Source organism: Tursiops truncatus, chromosome 7, assembly GCF_011762595.2.
Source record: "Tursiops truncatus isolate mTurTru1 chromosome 7, mTurTru1.mat.Y, whole genome shotgun sequence".
In the NCBI taxonomy this organism is placed as follows: Eukaryota; Metazoa; Chordata; class Mammalia; order Artiodactyla; family Delphinidae; genus Tursiops; species Tursiops truncatus.
Window position 1 is genome coordinate 7,204,139 of NC_047040.1, and position 19,870 is coordinate 7,224,008.

General features: G+C 40.1%; 1 protein-coding gene across 8 annotated transcripts in view; it reads right to left on the reverse strand.

Annotated features, from left to right (window-relative positions):
• GIGYF2 (GRB10 interacting GYF protein 2) overlaps positions 1-19,870 on the reverse strand; it is a 126,600-nt gene that overhangs the window by 26,067 nt on the left and 80,663 nt on the right. For 7 of the 8 annotated variants that reach the window (XR_002174011.3, XM_019923509.3, XM_019923512.3 and 4 more), the window contains 8 exons: positions 16,150-16,316; positions 12,851-12,942; positions 11,685-11,792; positions 10,590-10,690; positions 8,804-8,904; positions 6,754-6,915; positions 5,412-5,570; positions 2,070-2,306 (listed from right to left, as the gene is read on the reverse strand). Coding sequence is in view for 7 of the 8 variants with exons in the window: in XM_019923509.3 (XP_019779068.1) it covers positions 2,070-2,306; positions 5,412-5,570; positions 6,754-6,915; positions 8,804-8,904; positions 10,590-10,690; positions 11,685-11,792; positions 12,851-12,942; positions 16,150-16,316 (1,127 nt within the window). In the remaining variant the exon portion in view is untranslated. The remainder of the gene's footprint in view (positions 1-2,069; positions 2,307-5,411; positions 5,571-6,753; positions 6,916-8,803; positions 8,905-10,589; positions 10,691-11,684; positions 11,793-12,850; positions 12,943-16,149; positions 16,317-19,870) is intronic. The other variant, XM_019923516.3, reaches the window with a different exon arrangement.

Here is a 19,870-nt window from a genome sequence, read left to right on the forward strand (position 1 = left end):
AACCACTGAATTGTATACTTTAACTGATTGAATTGCATGGTATGTGAATTATATCTAAATAAAGCCGTTTTAAAAAGCTTTTTTCTCACGAGAGCCTTCAGCAATTCCTCATAACCATCTTGAGCTCTTTATCTTCAATCAGAATGCTTATCCATAAAGTAGCTCTACAGTCTTCATGGGAGAATAGGAGGGCAAAACCAGACAAACAAAAGACACAGAAAAGTTAGAGATCTGGAAGTTACCCCTGCCTTTGTCTTCTCTCTCACCCTCATATTCTGATCAGTCACCACATCCTGGGATGTAGGGCCTCTTAAGAAAGTCTTTTGACAGCCTTTTCGAGGCCCTGGAGCCATAGGCTCATGGGTTCTAATACAGGGCAGTGCTATCAACTCTCAGCTGGACCCAAGGCAAGCGACTTAGCTTCTTAACATTTCTCCTCTTTGGTAAAACACAGGTATTAATATCTAAGCTTTATAAGGGTGGTTGTGAAAAAAAAATGGAAAACTGTCAGTACGTGCCTGACACAAAGCAAGCACTCAGTTATTAGCAGCTTCTCCAACTCCTCCTTTCCAATCTTGCCACCCCTAGGCTTAGATCAAACTTTTCTATTCCTTGCCTAGACAACTCCATCACCCCCTCTCAACTGGTCTACTGACCTCCAGTTTTGTTCCAGTCCATCTCCTATTTAGCTCTCAAAGTGACTTATTCCCTCCTGTAAATCTAGCAGTGTTATTTCCTAGCTGAAAATTCTTTTTACCACTCTAGGTCCTAATTTCTTAATAGAGTATATACAGCCCATGGTGATATGAACCCTGCCCACACTTATCTCATACCTCACTCTCCAGCAACTTCAGTCTGCTCTCACAAACACCCTCTATTCCCCAAACTGTCTGACTTTTTTTTTTTTCTTTAAATTTAATTTTTCCCTCCCTTAATGACTCAGGTTTAGAAGTTATCTTCTTTCAGGAAGCCTTCCCTAACTTCTCAGGTGGACAGTGGTTCTCACATATTAGTGAGCAGCAGAATCCCTGGAGGGCTTATTCAAACAAGATTGCTGGGTCCCAGTCCTAAGAGGTTCTGATTCAGTAGGTCTGGGGTAGGGCCCAAGAATGCGCATTCCTAACAAATTCCCAGGTGATCACACCCTGAGAATTACTGCTTCATGCCCCCTCTCTTACTACACCCACCCCCCTGTATTCTAATTTTCTGTTTATGTCTTTATCCCATGAGCTCCCTGAAGACAGGGGACAGACACTAAGCCTTATGGCTAGCCATACACCCCATGAGAAGTTATGCAGACTCTACCATAAACCTGCTTCTCCCTCTCCAATTACTCAGAGTTCATCAACAGTCCCACTACTTTCCCAGTCATTGGAGGCTTACCATCTAAGAGCCATTCCAACTTCTGCCCTTGTCCCTCAGATCCAGAGAACCACTAAGTCTTGCTGATTGCTATTATGCCAATTCTCATCCTCTGGCCCTACTCATTCTTACCACCACCATCACACTCTCTTTACTGGTCTCCCAGTCTCACTTTCTACTTATTTCAAATAATGCTTTGAATCCTCCTAAAACAACATTTTGCACACATCACCTCAATCCAACTTTCAATAAACCCCCACAGTCAGCTATGTTTCAAGCCCTGTATGATGGTTCCCGCTTACACATCCAAATGTTTATGTTTCTTGCCCTCATAAGTCTATGAGCTCTCTGAGGACAGTTGCCTTGTCTCATTTATCTTTGTCTTAGCAGTGCTGAAATGATACAGAGTAGGCACTCCAATGTTTAAATTTATGAACCATACAGACTTACTTGGTTGTGCCTGCATCACTGCTCGTGTCCTACCCTCTTTTATTTATTCTTCCCTTGTTTAAAATGCCTAACACAAAGTACAATGCATCGTATTGTTTCCTTGATCAAAAAACGAAGGTAGCAAGCAATATTTAACATAAAAAATGTACACTGTTTCACTGCTACTGCACTGCCAGCACCTACTTAACTAAAAAAAAACGCTAACAAGTAGCTCCTACGGATGGTCTGGCGTGGTCTAGCTGGTGTCTAGGCTTCACCTTCATCTGCGCCAGCTGTTGCTGCTGCTGTTGCTGCTGCAACCTCCGGAGAGCCTCTTGCTGCTGCTGCCTCTGGCGCATTAACTCCTTCTGCCGCTGGAGCTCCAGCTCTTTCCTCTTCCGTTCCTCCTCCTCATGCCGGAGTCTGGCTGCCTCCTCTTCCATTCGCAGCCGGTTCTCCTCTAATCGACGCTGGGCTTCTTCTTCTTCCCGGGCCCATTTCGCAGCCTCCTCTTCCTTCCCAGAAGGAAAAGTAAATGATAATAAAATTTAACTGTGTTTTAAAAAAAAAATCTGAATCACTTTTCAAGGCTTCAGTCAGAGGCATGCTTACAGGATAATTATCATGTTTAATTTATTTGCTGATTTCTACATAAAAGAAATGTCACTTTGAACATCTGTGTAAGTACTGATCTCTTAGAGATCACCACAAACTGCAGGCAAGTCTCTTGGAAACTGTTCCAACATTGAGGCAGAGATAGCTTTTCAGGGTGCTGAGTGCAAAGAGCTATCAGGACCTGCAAGAATACAGATTACCAGGCAAGCCTCAGCCAGTTCCGGACCCAAAGCAACTTTACAAAACCACTTAATTCCATGCCAGGTTCTCACCCGTTATGGCTCACAGGCCCCTTGGAAGGTCTCTCTTTGACCCATCCTCTACCCCTCTACTACTTTCTGCAGTACCCTGGCTCATTTTCCTTCTGCTTCCCTCCCTCAAAACCATTCCATGTGCCCCGTGGAATTTTCTTGGCCTTCCTCCGTGCAGTCTGATTACTGCACCTGCAATGCTCTAGAGCTCAGCGGTCCCCAACCTTTTTGGCACCAGGGACCGTTTTCGTGGCAGATAATTTTTCCAAGGACTGGGGATGGGGGTGAGGTGGCTTCGGGATGATTCAAGCTCATTGCATTTATTGTGCACTTTATTTCTGTTATTATTATATCCACTCCACCTCAGAGCATCAGGCATTAGATCCCGGGGGTTGGGGACCCCTGCCTAGCTTATCCAGACAGCACATTCCCCTCCATTCTCCAGGACTCAGGGCAGACACCAGCCACTCTACGAGTACTTCCCTAGCCTTCAGGAGGTAGACTTCCCCTCTGCCTTTTGATTATGCCCAAGTATACCTTGTCCTCCTCTCTCTGTCTGCTCTTAGCCCATCTGTGGCAGCAACTGTTACTACCTATCCAGCAAAAATTCCTTCTAGGTTGCTTCTTTGCAGACAGACCCTCCTGTCACATCAGAGGTTTAAAATGCCAGATTTTGCTTTTTAAGCTTCCAGTGTAAACAGGGACAGCCATGTGATGTGATTTAGGCCAAAGGGATGCTTCCAGAAAAGATATTCTTCCCAAACAAAAGGAAAGAAGCATGAGAGAAGAGTCACTCCCTTTTTGGGTACAGGGTATGGTATCATATCCAAAACTCCTAACCATTAGGCAAAAAATATGAACTCAAAAGTCAATACACCGGGATTTCCCTGGTGGTCCAGTGGTTAAGAATCCACCTTCCAATGCAGGGGACATGGTTTTGATCCCTGGTCGGGGACCTAACATCCCACGTGCCACCGGCAACTAAGCCTGCGAGCTGCAACTACTGAGCCAACGCACCACAACTAGAGAGAAGCCCGCGTGCCAGAACAAAGAGCCCACACACTGCAATGAAGATCCCATGTGCCACAACTAAGACCCATTGCAGCCAAAAAAAAAGGTCAACATACCAAGAAATGGTAGAGCAGAGTGTGCACCATCAGGTGGAAAAGTCAACACACCAGGAGATGACAGAGGAGAAGCATGCCAAGGACCTGGATCCTTAATGATATCACTGAGTCACTGAAATTCATGTTTAACTGCCTTATTTCCAAAGAACACCTTGATGTGTGAGGCAGTACCATTATCTAATGTTTAAGCCATTTTTAGGTGAATATTTTGATTTTTCAGCTGAAAGCATCCAAAATGTGGCATTTATTTCTTGTAAAATCATTACCTACATAGTCTGTGAGCTTCTTGAGTACAGAAACAATTTCTTTAAAAGTTTTGGACTCTATCAGCAAACAATCATAACAACTGGCATATAGTATATTAACAAAATCTATTAACTGTTAAATGAATAAACCAAAGAATCTAACCTGGAACTTATCTATCTACCTCTAAAGAATTTAGATTTCTCAAAGAGTTTCAATCAAGAACTTAAGCAAAAGCAGGTAATCTCCAGCTTCGTGTCAATCCAACCAACAAACAAAAACCTACACCCCTAAGTGTGGACTGCTGTACATGGTGACTTCCTTCCAAAGAGTACAGTAAGGGGGAAAAAGAGTAACTTTACAGTGGAGATACCTGACAAGCACTACTGCAGCCAGGTAATCAATGTCAACATCAATAACCATAAGTCATGTTAGTAATATGTACCCTTGGTATGTGATGAAAATGGTACTTAACTTCTGTGATCTTCTTCTGAAACACCCATAACTCCAGTCTGATTGTGAGAAAATCTTCAAACAAACTCCGATAGAGTGTTACCCTACAATCCACTGACCAGTATTCCTTAAAACTGCCAAAGTCATCAAAAACAAGGGAAGTCTGAGAAACTGTCACAGCCAAGAACAAGCTAAGGAGACATGACAACTAAATGAAATATTCTGGATAAGATCCTGGAACAGAAAAGGGACACTGGGGGAAAGCTGAAGAAACGTTAATAAACTATGGTCTTCAGTTAATAATAATCCATCAATATTGATTTATTAATGTGTCAATATTGGTTTATTATAACAAATGTACCATACTAATGTAAAATAATAATAGGGGAAACTGCACTATCATCCCAATTTTTCTGAAAATCTCCAACTGATCTAAAAAGAAAATCTACTAATAAAAAAAATCTACCTCCGTTCTTAAACATTAAAATGAAAGGCTTTAGGGATTCTGGCTGCCCGTAACAGCAGAATGGCATGGTTACAGCAGAATCAGATAATGGTCATCGCTGCCATCAACTTATGGATTTACTAAGCAGCAAGGAACTGTGCACTCTAAAAGTGTGAACTGGGGAGTACCCTAAGGCAAAAAGTTGTCAACCTCCAGATCTCACGTTTGGTTTTTTAAGAGCAGGCCTTCAATTTTTCTCTGGTGCCCTCGTTTTTTGTTTGTTTTGATTCCTTGACATTTCGTTCAGCTTTTATAATTACATGTGGGATGGTTATCACAAAAGTACTAAGAGTCAGTTAGATCTCTTTTGGTAATTTGCAGCAACCTGAAAAAGTTTTAGACAGGCTCTCCTAATATCCTAATACTTTCTTAATCACTAATTCCTAGCTTCAAAGAAGCAATGAGAAGAGCAAACCATCTGATCACCTGCTTGCGTAACAATTCTTCCTGCTTCCGCCTTTCTTCCTCTTCTCTTCTCCTTTCCTCCAGTCTTCTAAGAGCTTCTTCTTGCTGCTGTCTTTCTTCCTCTTCTCGTTGTCGCCGTAATGCAATTTCCTGCTCCCTCTGGCGTCGCAGAGCCTCCTCCTAAATTAAAAAAAAAAGCAAGTGTGTGTGCGCACGTGTGCGTGCATCTCAATTAATATATTACATCATAATCTGGAAAGAAACAGGCTATGTGCTGCTAAGATCCTGTTAACAGTATATATAAAAAGTATCTAACCAGGATCTAGGGCAAAAAGTATATATGTGAGCTGGGGAGTAGGTATATTAAGAGTTAAAATAATTTGTATTTAAAATATTAATAGTTGAATAGCACTACGTGCAAAGTCCATCCTGGTTTCTACATTAGCTACATCACTTCCTGATTAACACTAAAAAGGACGCAGGCTTCGGTTTCTCTGTTGCTACCATTAGTCCCTATTTTTTTAATCAAATGAGAACCTAAGGCATAGAGAAGTCAAACCAACATAGCCACCAAAAATGCCTGGTGAGGTAGAGAAGTTTTCCAGTCAAAAGTATTGAATAAAGCCACGTGTCTCAGAACACGTTGCTAGAACTAAAGTCTCACGGATATTAAATATACAGAAAAGGGTCTCACTGTCAAAATAACTTAGGAAGAAATAATTAGCAACACAGAATTAGACAGATCTCTTTACTGCAATACTTCTTAAAGTCCTTACATTGCTAACGTAGAGTGTGACTCTACGAAATACTACTAGGTCTAAGCTAATCTCAGCATGACATGGATGCCTTTTTTCAGAGTTCCTCTTAGGGCAAAAAACAAGAAGGAAATGTGAAGCAAAGGCTAGACACTGGGGCTGTTTCAGAGTGGATTCTTTCAAATGGGATCTTTAAAAATCCCAGTAGAAAAAGGTCCAAGCACATAATAAAGAATTCCCAAAAAAGAAATACAAGTGGCCACAAAACATGAAAAACATTCAGTGTCACTGGTTATAAATACTTCAGGACTTAATTACTTCTGAAATCTAACTGGTTTATAAAACCCCAGGAAATACGTAAAAGCAATCAACTCCAATGAGTTACTAGGACTGAAGAATATCCCTCCAGTGGGTGTTAGTGGGTGACAGACATTTTTCCTAAAGGGAAGTGAGTCTCCTAAAATTCTAATCCCAATCCTGCTAACTCCCTGATGCCTTAGGGGAGCCTTCTCCAGGAGAACTATGACCTGTGAAATGACGGGAGTGAGCAAGATGTCCCGCAGGCCCTCCTTCAGTGCTAATCGTACAAGCAGAGTTCTCAGACATACCTGTTTCCTTCGGGCAAGCTCTTCTTCCTCGCGCCTTTTCCTTTCTTCCTCCTGCTGTCTCCGAAGAATTTCCTCCTGTTGTCTCCGGAGTTCTTCTTGCCTCTTTCGATCCTCCTCTTCCCGTTTTGCCCTCATTTCTGCCTCTCTTCTCTCCTGCTCTAGCTGTGGTTACACAAGGGTGCTCTTAGAAACTTGAGGCCAAGCACAGAACACTCCAACATCACTGACCAGTACTGTTAGGAGCTGGTCAGTGCAGACACTGGAAGGTGGAGACACCACCATTCACTCAGTTAACGTGTAGTGCAAGTGGCTGATGAAAGCAACTCTGTGAGAGCTCTAAGCTCTGCTATGTCATAGGAACCAGAAAGTTTTATGCTCTTCTAAGCTGGATGCACTCACCCCTACTTTTTACCTGTCTCTTCGCTCCATACTACTACTGCACATCTCCTATATGTGGGAGAGTGGCCTGTGTTGAGAGTAACATCAGAATTCTCTTGGGATGGCGTTTCTTTGCTCATCCCTACAAAGGATTTTCTGATTGAAGATCTAACAATGTGTCTAACAAGGTTTCAACCGCAACGTTGTTGAAAAATTACAGGAGTTCTTTAAAATCTGAAGATCAACCACTTAACAAACTCTATCATGTATAATTCCCCAATACTAGTCAAATCCAGCCCCTAATCTCCAGTCCTATTGCCACACATATAATTCAGGCCTTTACTTTCTCATCCACATTCCTAACAGTCTCTTACCTGGTTTCCCAGCATCCTATTTTGCCCAGAGTCCCCAGTTCAACATCCAACCTCCACCAAAAAAAATCACTCCCAGGCTTACATTTAATACCATCCTTCACCTTGAAAATAAATCCTAAGTCTTTAACGTGACACGGGTAAGGATCCTCCTGATTGGCCTGCCTCATCTTCTTTAATCTCTCTCATCATTTATTCCTCAGACACACCAGCTCTAGACTGGACCAAATTATTTAACTGTTTGCTGTGCCAGGATGTTCTCATACACTTCTAGCCTTTACAGGTCTTGTTTCCTCCAACTGCAGTTTAATTTTCACCTCCTTCTACTCTGTCAACCCAAAACCCTTCAACTGAGCTAAATCCTACTACCCTTCAAGTGAAACGGGCTCAGGTATTACCATCCATCCAAAGTGTCACCCGATTCCTGATCCCCACCTCTCCTGCTAGGTAGCTGGCCCATGTGCTTCCTTGTGTTGCTTGCCTGTGTCATCATCTTCCCAACGCCCCCAACACACACACACACCAGACAAGAATGCACACTTTCATCATCTATGTGTTCCCAGCACAAAGCGCTATGGAACAAGAACAAACTCAAGAATTGTTTGAATTATGGTCTGTCACTCATATGGAGACAAATCCTGACTCTGAACTCATTTCATATTCTGGGCACTCTAAGGATACTGTCACTACCTCGGGATAAGAATGCACTAAACATAAAATAGGAATAAGATTTTCTCGGAGGCATGAGAACCCAGAAATCATTTCAATAACACTAAGGGTTCACAGACAACCTCTTCTGACAAGTACTAAAACCAAAATTCAAGATTCCTAGCTCCTCCAGAAGATGTGAATAGAACACAGAATGTAATATTAATGTTGAGCTTTTCAGCTGCATGTCTTAGGCACTAAGAGGCGTAAACAAACACCACCATAAAGATTCAATGTGGGAACTCAAGCCTCAGACCAAGGGTCTTATAATAAGCTATGTAGTGGATATTTTCTTATGATCTTACAAGAATTTATACCATGAATAACGTAACATACCACCATGATCATTAATGTGTCGACAAACCAATTTTAATTGATTTAATTTAAACTTGTTACTTTAAATTGTTGTGAGGTCTTTTTGGGGAGAAGGCGGCACAATAATGACAGAGTATGAGTGTGCTTAAACCAGCTACGTAGCCGTGAACTAAAAGGAAACATGTATAAGTAGCTAGAGAAATAGAGACATCAATAAACAAACGTCTACGAGCTGCGGTTGGAAAGCATGCACTGCTATGGAAGAATGAGTTTCAGACCTTTGCAGCCTTGGCCTTCTCCATCTGCTGAAGCTGTTCAAGGGCAGGTCCCGGAGTGGTGGTGTCCAGGGGAAGATCCCATACGCTACCACCTTCCCAAACTGTAAGACAGGAGGGGAAAAGAGTGAGGCATGTCAGAGCTTACATACATGGCTAAATATCCAGAAGCATAATGAAAAAAGCTGTTTCCTTGTCCCTGAATGAGCTCCATCACCTATATCTGTTCTGCTTCTAAGTAGACTGAACTACCAGTGGGCTCTAGTTTATATCAATACCCTTCAACACATCTAGAAGAAAGTACCAGGCATTTACCGGGAACTAATTTCATCCTCAAAAAAACCCATATCTGTTCATATCCCCATTTTTACAGATGAACAAGCTAATAAGGGTCAGAGGTAGTTTTGTAACATTCCCAAGGACGCATGGCAAGCATATGGCCATGCCAGGATTTAAATCCCAGTGTATATAGATCCCAAAGCCAACGGTGTTTCCAGTAGCCACACAACGTCTTACTGCATATGAAGTGGAGAGAAGGGTTAAGAGAGGTATGGCTGTAGAACTAGAGAGAACTCAGTGGTTGCACAATATTGTGAATGTATTAAATGCCACTAAATTGTTCATCTTAAAATGGTTAATTTTATGTTACATGAATTGCATTTCAATGAGAGAGAGAGAGAGAGAGAGAGAGAGAGAGAGAGAGAGAGAGAGAGAAGTACAGCTGGAGCTGGGAGTACTCTGGAAAGGCTAGGCAGGTCTCACAAATGACACTGGGTCCTGCTGACCTGAAAGGCAGCACAGGGTCTGATATCAAAGTAAATGAACAGATAAAGGCTTCTGAGCCTGTTTTCCTATTGCCTGTAAGGTTTGCTGACACCACTTTTCAGCATTCTCTATTTCCTACATTCCTATTATAGTCTATTTATGGACTATAAATTATTGTCTGCATAAAACCAATGGACTGTTTGTAAAGGACCTTAATTGATCATACCTGAAGAGAGAAAACGTTTAATAAGGTATTTATAGCTTTTTAAAAAGTGAAGACTATTTTAACATCCTAACAACTATAAATGACTCCCAAGAAAAAATAAGGTACATACAGCATGGGAAGTTGAGTTGATAAGAGATAATAATCAGTCCTTCTCCTGCCATAATCCCCAGGGTCAATGTTAGCAAGAGAACTATGATATGAATGGCTCAATGGTTCAAAGAAAACCCCATCAGAGCCCATGGTCCTTACCTCTTGTAAGGACTATCTATGGTTCAAACTACCCACACCTCTGCATGGATCAGACCTTAAGAAACAGAAGCGTTGCACCAATATCAAAATGTTTCAAAAATCCCAGCCCTAAATTTTCCAATTTGATGCAAAAAGATGAGCGAATGAGGTAAGGGTAGACTTTTCTATTCCCAAAATTCCTGGGTACCTGCAGTGTTAAAACTACTCATCAGCCCTCGACTCAAAAGAATAGATCATCGTTACTTATGTTTTTAACTTACTCTTTTTCTCACTCTGGTGAAGAGAATAAAAACAATTCAAAAGACTTTTCTACAGTGGTTAGAACAACATAAAAAAAGAGAGGCTGACTCAAGTTCAAGAAATCTACCTACTAAGTAATTTCTAGCAACTCCTTAACAGCTATTTTCAAAACAAAACAAAAAACTCACTTTTTATTAATATCCAATACAAAACACGTCGAAAAACTGATATGCTTTAAAAAAAACGGAATTATAAGTTATACGAGTCTAAATCCTTGAAGCTATACTAAAGGCCAATCTAAGGTTTTACCTGTAGGCTGTGAGGCTGTTGGCTGGAGTTCCCAGATAGAACCAGTATCTGGCACTGACACAGACCTAGTTACTGAGGGAATGACGTTCTGATCAGATATTCTGCAAAAGGGAAATTAGAAAATTAACTTGTTCTTGTCATCCACGAAAATAAAGAGGTATTTCCAGATTATTTGTAGGTTTCTGAGGTTATTTGGCCAGAAAACTTCATTGTTTTAACTAAAACATAACACTACCAAAACATTTAGGAAAGGAAAAAGGATAGAGGCAAGGTAATCACACCTCTGGACCCTCGAGGTATTAGCTAATTTTGATTTCCAAATAATGGATATGCGTACTGTCTTTAAAAAATCCAGAATATCTCAACGAGAGTCACAGAGGCATCATGTTATCATGAAAAAACTCACAGACCTTAAGTCAAAAGGTCTGCATTTTAATTCTGTCTCTGAAGTGTTCTGTGTATTATGTCCAACCAAGCCACTCTGAGTCCCAGTTTGCCCATCTTTAAAATGGAGACCTGAACACCTAACCTGCCTACCTGCAGAATGGGTTATGGCTCAAAAGAGAAATATAAAAGGTTCTGGTTAAAGTGGACAGTAAAGTTTTTAACAGCAGTGACGGACACCTCTGCAGGAGGCGTGCAGGAGACCTACCACCTTGCCCATCTCCTTGTAGGAGACACAACACATACTACCCTGAATGTTAACTTGAAACAGCAGGAGTTTAAGACTTTTAGCATAATTTCCTTTTCCTTAGACCTACCTTAATGGCTTTTGGGTCTGGAAAATTATAACCCTGTGTGGCATTAATATCTTTCTTGAGACATCACAGGTAAAAATGAGATTAAACTTCTCGACTACATTTTTTTGTTGTTGCTGATTCCATGAGCCTACACTGCTTTTCAAGCGCTCTTAGTATTCTTTGGTTATTATTCAAAATTTATCCTCTGAGTAAAAAGGCCAAATAAATGCTTTACTTATTATTATTTTTAAAACCTATATTCTATTTTTACACACAACACACAAAAAATTTCCTTTCCTCTCTTTCTTTAAAACATACACACACAATGTGACACATCATGGAAACGACCACCAACCTCATCTTTAGTGCCTGGAACTGTTGGAGAAGAAGTGCCAACTGTTGCTGCTGCTGGGAAGACAGTGCTGCTTTCTGTTGTTGAGCCAGAACTTGTGCATATTGTTGTCTTCAAAAAGTAAAACACAGTATAACCTGTCTATCCACATTTAGTTCACTTTACTGAGATATTAAAAGCAAAGTTCAGGCCCCCCCAACAAAAACACCATTAGAAATAGCTATCAAATATATTTTTACAATTCTTCATAATAGTCACACAAACAGTTCTGTACTTTATTCTAGAAAGAACTGAACTAATAGATGGCATGCTTCTGAGTGGAAAGAGAACAGGAAAAAAAAAAATTAATGAAATGCCCAAAACTGGAAAGTTCCCTTAAGATGACAGTAACCTTTTATTAGAAAACAAGTGAGAAATAAAACAGATTCAAACTAACAGCTATTTCCACATGAAGAACTCTTTGCAAAAATAAAATCACTTGTATAAAAATCCTCAAATTTATACGTTTCAGCTTGGAAAATTTTAGGTAAGTTTTTTTCACTAGATCAGAGGTGGACAATTTTTTTTCTGTAAAGAGCCAGACAGTAAATATTTTGGGCTTTGCAGGACATTCACAACTACTCAATTCTGCCTCTGTAGTGCAAAAGTGGCCATAGATAATACACAAACAAATGGGTATGACTCTGTTCCAATAAAACTCTGCTTATGAAAACAGGTAGCCAGCCAGTTTGCCAACCTCTGCACCAGATGATACCAAATCTTACTTCTTCTATGAAAGGGAGCCACACCTAAGTGACTACCATCATTCCATACCACTACTAATAGTATAAACTTTTACTTCTTTCCTGTCCCCTCATCTGTCTTTTCTCTGCAGCATTCAAAGCTGAGCCATTTAGAAGACTTAGTTCTTAAAATGTTTGTTGATCCTTGCTTTAGGAGCTAAAGATCTTGCAAAATTATAGTTATGTGTCATCTTCTACAAACTTCTGGTATTTAAGAAACAAGGTAAGACCAAACTTAGAATGTATAATGGTAACATGCCACTAGCTGGATTTGAAGACTGAAGTATCCTATTAAGTTTTCTGCTGTAAACAGTGAAATTTGGGAGCAGATTATATCTAAAGGCCCTTTTGGTGCTGCAGTGCACCCAACCGCATTACTGCTCTTACTGTATTAAGAACTGCTGATACTGGAGGTGCTGCATCTGGTATAAGGCTGTGAGTTCCTGCTGCCTGGTCAGTCGTTCCTGGTCCAACTCTCCCTGGGAGTAAAGGGGTGAAGGAAAGAAATACCACTGAATAAACTGAAAGAGCCTAAAAGCAATTTAGTACTTATATCTGAAAGGAAAATGAATCCTAGACCTTCACATCCCGCCCCACCTTTACACCCCAAACCCAAAACACCTATTAAAAAAAAAATCAGGGCTTCCCTGGAGGCACAGTGGTTGAGGATCTGCCTGCCAATGCAGGGGACGCAGGTTCGAGCCCTGGTCTGAGAGGATCCCGCATGCTGCAGAGCAACTGGGTCTGTGCGTCACAACTGCTGAGCCTGAGCTCTAGAGCCTGAGAGCCACAACTACTGAGCCCATGTGCCACAACTGCTGAAGCCTGCGTGCCTGGAGCCGTGCTCCGCATCAAGAGGGGCCACCGCAGTGAGAGGCCTGCGCACCGCAACGGGGCGTGGCCCCCACTCGCCGCAACTGGAGAGGGCCCGCACACAGCAACGGGGACCCAGCTCAGCCATAAATAAATAAATAAATAAATAAATAAATAAATAAATAAATTCATTTTAAAAAAAAAACATCAGGCATCTTTAGAAACTAGTGCCATCTAGTGGAAGAAGGTGGTGTCAGCATTGTAAGAGATTCCCTAAGGTGAGAAAGGTTCCTTATTTAGCTGCTGTTCTCCCCTCCTGCCCTTGAAGCTGAATGTTGTACTGTACTCCAGAGTTATTACTGTAACTAAATAAATGTATAATTCTCCCAATCTTAAAAGTGATTTATAAATTTGGAGATTATGGAGAAATTAGAGAAGTAGGACAAAACAGAAAGGAGTAAAATTAAATCTTATGGTAGGATTTTATAATGACACATAACAATTACAGGGAGGTAGTGTACAAGTATGTCTTCTTAGTATGTCTTCTTAAAGGGGATGAGAAATGTAAAATTAAATGGAACATAAAAGAGCTCTGAAAACTGTTTAACACTCTATCCAAAAATTAGGTGTTTCTATTGCTATTAATACACGATGAGTTTAAAAATAAGCTGTAGTTGGGACTCCCCTGGTGGCCCAGTGGTAAAGAATCTCCCTTCCAATGCAGGGGACGTGGGTTCGATCCCTGGTCGGGGAAGATCCCACATGCCGCGGAGCAACTAAGCCCGCACGCCACAACTACTGAGCTCACGCGCCTCAACGAGAGAGCCCGCGTTCCACAAACTACAGAGCCCACGTGCCCTGGAGCCCGCAACAACTAGACAGAAGCCCACGTGCTTCACTGCAGTCCCGCACACTGCAGCTAAGACCCAACACAGCCAAAAAAAAAAAAAAAATTTTAAGTAAGCTGCAGTAAAACCCTGTTTTTTAGCTTATATGTCAAATAACACGGCTGGAATTTAAATTTTGGAAAGTTAATAGTGGAAAAAAAATGAAAAGTGAAGTAAAGATAGTAGAAATAAAAGCATAAGGATGACATAGACTAAATTTAGACAAATCATTAGTTAACAGTTTATATCCTTATTACACACTGATTATAGTTTGGAAAAAAACATTTGATATATGATTTACTTGGGGTGAGGTACATCTGAAATTAAAGGACTTTTTCTTTCTTATTAAATATTCATGGATAGAAGCTACACTAGGTTAGTCTAAAATTAACTTAAGGGCAAAGGCAATACCTGACAGGAAGCAGAGCTTCCCATGGATTTTCCCCTTAAGTGGGTCTGACTGAGGCTCAGCCCCTATAATTGGAAGTCAAGAAATGGATTAGAGCAAGCATGCCAAGCTCCAAGTGATGAGCTTTCAGCGCTGAAACATGCAAGATAAAAACCCATCCCAATTTCTGAGTAGGTGGTAAAAATACAATTTATATACAGTAATACACAATACAATTTTTCTTTGGATTTACAACAGAAATGCCAGGAATAATTCCCCTCACCTAGGAATTTTCATTGCTCTCCAAACTATAGGAGGTCTCAACTCATCAGTGGATTGTAAAATCAATTACTGGATTGTGAAATCAATTACTAGGTCAAGATCAACATTTACATATTGGGAAAAAAAGAAAAGAAACGGAAAGAAAATATGTACATGGCACCAAATGTTTTGTGAAACGTGTTTCAGATATACCTGCACATTAATAAGTGTACAGAGTAGTGACATAAAAATCTTTTTTTTTTCCCCTATGGGCTGTGATCAGAAGTTTGATAGCCATTGTTCTCACTTACGAACACTCTTGGCTACAGATGTTGTGACTGACTTATTCATCTTCATCACATAAGAACCTAACACAGCCCTGGCACAGATCTTCAATATATAATTGGTGAGTAAATCAATGGATATTACTGTAGAAATCCAGTGTTCACACTAAAGGTTTTTGACTATGGCCACTTTTGACTATGGCCAGCAACCAGACACTCCAACCTGGAGAAGCAAAAGAGAGGCACAGAGCCAAAGCCCCCCAAAGGAACTAAACAGGGAGAGGCCCAGGAGCAGCTGCAGAAAAAGACTTCCCCTTCAAAAGCACTCCAGGGTCAGCATACTAGGAGGGTTACGTTATGATCTAATTTTTAGTTAAAATATCAGTAACAAATGTTAAAAAAATAAAAGTCTTCAAAATATTCTGAAGCAATGGAATTTTATATTAGCAACATTTGCTTTAAGGCAAAACTCAAATTTAAGAACTCCGGAAGTGAGAAAGCAAGAGGCAAATAAATGGAGAGGAGAATGTGCATTCTAACTAGAGGCAACAAGAAACTCTAAGTCAATTGTGTTGAAGCACAGCAGATAAAGGTCAAAGCTCTGGAATGAACTTAGAAAGGTAAGGAGCCAGAACATGCATGACCTGGTAGGGAGGCTAGGATAAGATGTTCTCCTTTCAACACCTGATGGAAAGCTACTGCAGGATTCTGTTTCTTGAGAGAGAAAGAGAGAGAGAAAGAGAGAAAGAGAGAGAGAGAGAGAGAGAGGGAGGGAGGGAGGGAGGGGGGGAGAGTGTTTGTGTGTGCGCGCGCATGCGCGCGAGACAGAGAGAGAGAGAGAGAGAAGGACAGACACAGGTACACAGGTATTTGAGTTTTGAAAAGATCATTATAGCTAGGTATGTAGTCTCTGACTCAGACTTCCCATTGCCATTTCAGTTAATTACTTTCAAGGAACTAGTTCCTTCTTCATTAGATGTAACATCTGTTTATAAAGAGAAGCAAGTGCTTCTGTGTCCACTATGTGTTCTGGGTGAAGCATAAGGTACTTACCATATGAGGAGGGGGAGCTGGTCCAGGAGAGAAAGGAACCCTTCCCCACATTTTCATGATATCACCAAGAGGTTGGAAGCTTTCATCACATGCTCTCTTCACCAACAAAGACATAGTGAAATAGCCCGCCTGAAACCATTCCGCCATCTCCTGATTATTGAAGGGACCTACAACAGCATTAATTAAACAGAAAGGCAGTAAGAATCCTTTCTAGCTCAAGAGGAAAAATATATTTCCGGGGTCTGCTCCTCACCCAGAGGTAACGATCTGTTTCAGGTGGCACCTATCAAATATCTTGTATAACATCTTAATTTATCACAAAAAGTGGTGAACAGGACTCAAACTAATAAAATACTATAGAAACAATTTAGAAATAAGCCTATGTCTACACATCCCAATTTCTCAGCAGTGTTTTAATTATTTTAAGGAGCATAATTGTCTCCAACTCACTCAATCTCTAAAGTTCTTTTGTCAGAAAAGCATAACACTAAAAAGCGTTAGTGTTTGTTAGACTTTGTAGCACAGAGAAATAAATATGAAGGGCTGAATATCCTCTTCTCTAATTTTCATTTTCTGTTAGAGTCTACTGGAGGTTAGGCAAAATATAAACAATAATGAATTAAATTAAGAAAAATCGTAATTTATTTATCTAGGTAAGACTAAATCTGGCCTTGGTAAGGGAAAAAAACAACCTAACAATCTCTAGATGTTTTACAATAAGAAATAACCGAGTATTTTATACATAAAATTAACAAACTCACTATCAATAACCATTGATTCAGCAGCTATTTACTGAACACCAGTCACACAGGTCCAGGCAGGAAGATACAGCAGTAAACAAAACCAAGCCCTGGAACTTCCACCTCTGGGAAGGTGGAGTAGATGTACTTCTCCCTGCTCCTCCTGCCAAATACAACTAAAAACCCTGGACATTACATACAAAACAAACAAACAAAAAGACTCATAAAGGTAGAGAGAAGGCAGCAGACTGACTAGAGGCCTTGGAGCCTGAGGAACCAGCTGGTGGTGAATTCCCTGGGTTTTCATTTTACCTCACACTTCCCAAATTTGGAGCTGAAGAAGTGAGCAACAAGAAACATGGCCCAATAAATACAATTGAAAACATGACCCAATTACAGGCTATCTACAAGAAAGTCACTTAAAATATAACAATATAGGCAGGTATAAAATGAAAGGATAGAAAAAGATATATCCAACAAACATTAATCAAAAGAAAGCTGAAGTGGTTGTATTAGTATTTAATAAAGTAGGCTTCAGAGCAAAGAAAATTACCAGAGACAGAGAGGGACATTATATAATAATAAAGGGTCAATCCACCAAAATGCATGCACCAAACAACAAAACTGCAAAATATGTGAAGCGAAATCTGATAGCTGAAAAGAGACACAGAACAGATCCACAAGTTGAAGAATTCAACGAGAACAACTGATAGAACAACTAGACATAATCAGAAAGACTACAGAATTCAACACCACATCAACCAATAAGATCTAACTGACATTTACAGAACACTCCAAAGATAGCAAAATACCTGGAGAATTATACCAAACATTTAAAGAATTAACATACTGTGACAAAAGTATGGATGTTTCTCAAAAAACTAAAAACAGAAGTACCATGTAACCTAGCAATTCCATTCCTGGGTATATACATCAAAAAAACAAAACAAAACAAAAACACTAATTCGAAACACACTCCCCTATGTTTACAGAAGCATTATGTACAATCGCCAAGATATAGAAGCAACCTAAGTGTCCATCAACACTTAGAATAAACGGATAAAGACAATGTGGTATATACATACATAATGGAATGCTACTCAGCCATAAAAAAAAGAATGAAATTTTGCCATTTGCAACAACGTGGATGGACTGGTGAAATAAATTAAAGAAAGACAAATACTGTGTGATATCGCTTACATGTGGAATCTAAAAAATACAACTAGTAAATATAACCACAAAGAAACAGACTCACAGACATAAAGAACAAATTAGTGGTTACCAGTGGGAAGAAGGAAGGGGAGAGGGGCAATATAGGGGTAAGTAAGAGGTACAAACTATTTAAAAGAACCACACACACACACATACACACACACACAGAATTAACACCAATTCTAAACAATCTTTTCCATAAAATAGAAGGGGAGGAAATAAGTGACAGTTCATTTTATGAAACTAATATTACCCTGATACCAAAACCAGACAATGAGAATACCAAAAAAAAAAAAAACCCCAAAAAACTACAAAATATCCTTTAGGAACAGAGACACAAAAATCCTTAACAATATAGTACTAAGATTCAGCAATATATAAAAAGAATTACACAGCATGACCAAATGGAGTTTATTCCAAGGATGCAACTGGTTCAAAATTCAAAAACTAGTCAATGTAATCTACCATATTTAACTGGTTAAAGAAAAATCACATGATCATATCAACAGAGGCTGAAAAGGCATTTGACAAAATCCAGTATCAGATCATGGTAAAAGCTCTCAAAATAAAGGTTACTTCCTTAACTTGATAAACAGTACCTACAAAAACTCAACAGCTAACATTACCACTTAATTATTATTAAAGTTTCCCCTAAGATAGGAAAGTAGGATAAACAAAGCAAGTATGTCAGCTCTCACTCCTCTTATTCAACACAGTGTTGGAACACACAGTAAGGCAACAAAAGGAAATAAGAGGCATACATATTGGAAATGAAAAAAGAAAACTGTCCCTATTTGCAGATGACAATAATAATGTCTACACAGAAAAGCCTATGGACTCTAATGAAACAACTCCTAGAACTAATAAGTGAGCTCAGCAATGTCAGAATAGACAAACATCTAAAACTTAATTCTATATAGTAGCAGTGAACAGATACTGAAATATAATATATACTATTGCTCAAAAAAATCATATGCTTAGGTATACATTCATCAAAACATGTACAGAATCTATGCTGAAAACCACACAGTGCTAATGAAAGAAATCAAAGATCTAAATAAACTGAGAGACATACTATGTTCATGGATGGGAAGATTCAACATGGTAAAGATGTCAATTCTCTTCAAAATTATATAGAGGGGGCTTCCTTCCCTGGTGGCGCAGTGGTTAAGAATCCACCTGCCAATGCAGGCGACACGGGTTCGAGCCCTAGTCCGGGAAGATCCCACATGCCACAGAGCAACTAAGCCCGTGTGCCACACTACTGAGCCTGCGCGCCGAGAGCCCGTGCTCCGCAACACAAGAAGCCACCGCAATGAGAAGCCTGTGCACTGCAACAAAGAGTAGCCCACACTCACCACAACTAGAGAAAAGCCTGCACGCACCAACAAAGACCCAACGCAGCCAAAAATAAAATACATTAAAACAAAATGATATAGAGGTTTAACATAATCCCTATTAAAATTTCTGCAAGATTTTTGGTAAATATAGACAGAATTATTCAAAAATTTATATGGAAATGGAAAAGCAAATTAGAAAAACTAAATGCTCTTTTGATAAGAGGAACCAGTCTACCCAATTTCAGGACTTACTCTATAGCTATAGTAACCAAGACTACATAGTATTGGCTAGAGGGACAGACACAACGATCAAATAAAGAACCCAGGGAATTTCCTGGCAGTCCAGTGGTTAGGGCTCTGCGCTTCCACTGCAGTGGGGCATGGGTGCAATCCCTGGTCAGAGAACTAAGATCCCATAAGCCGTGCAGC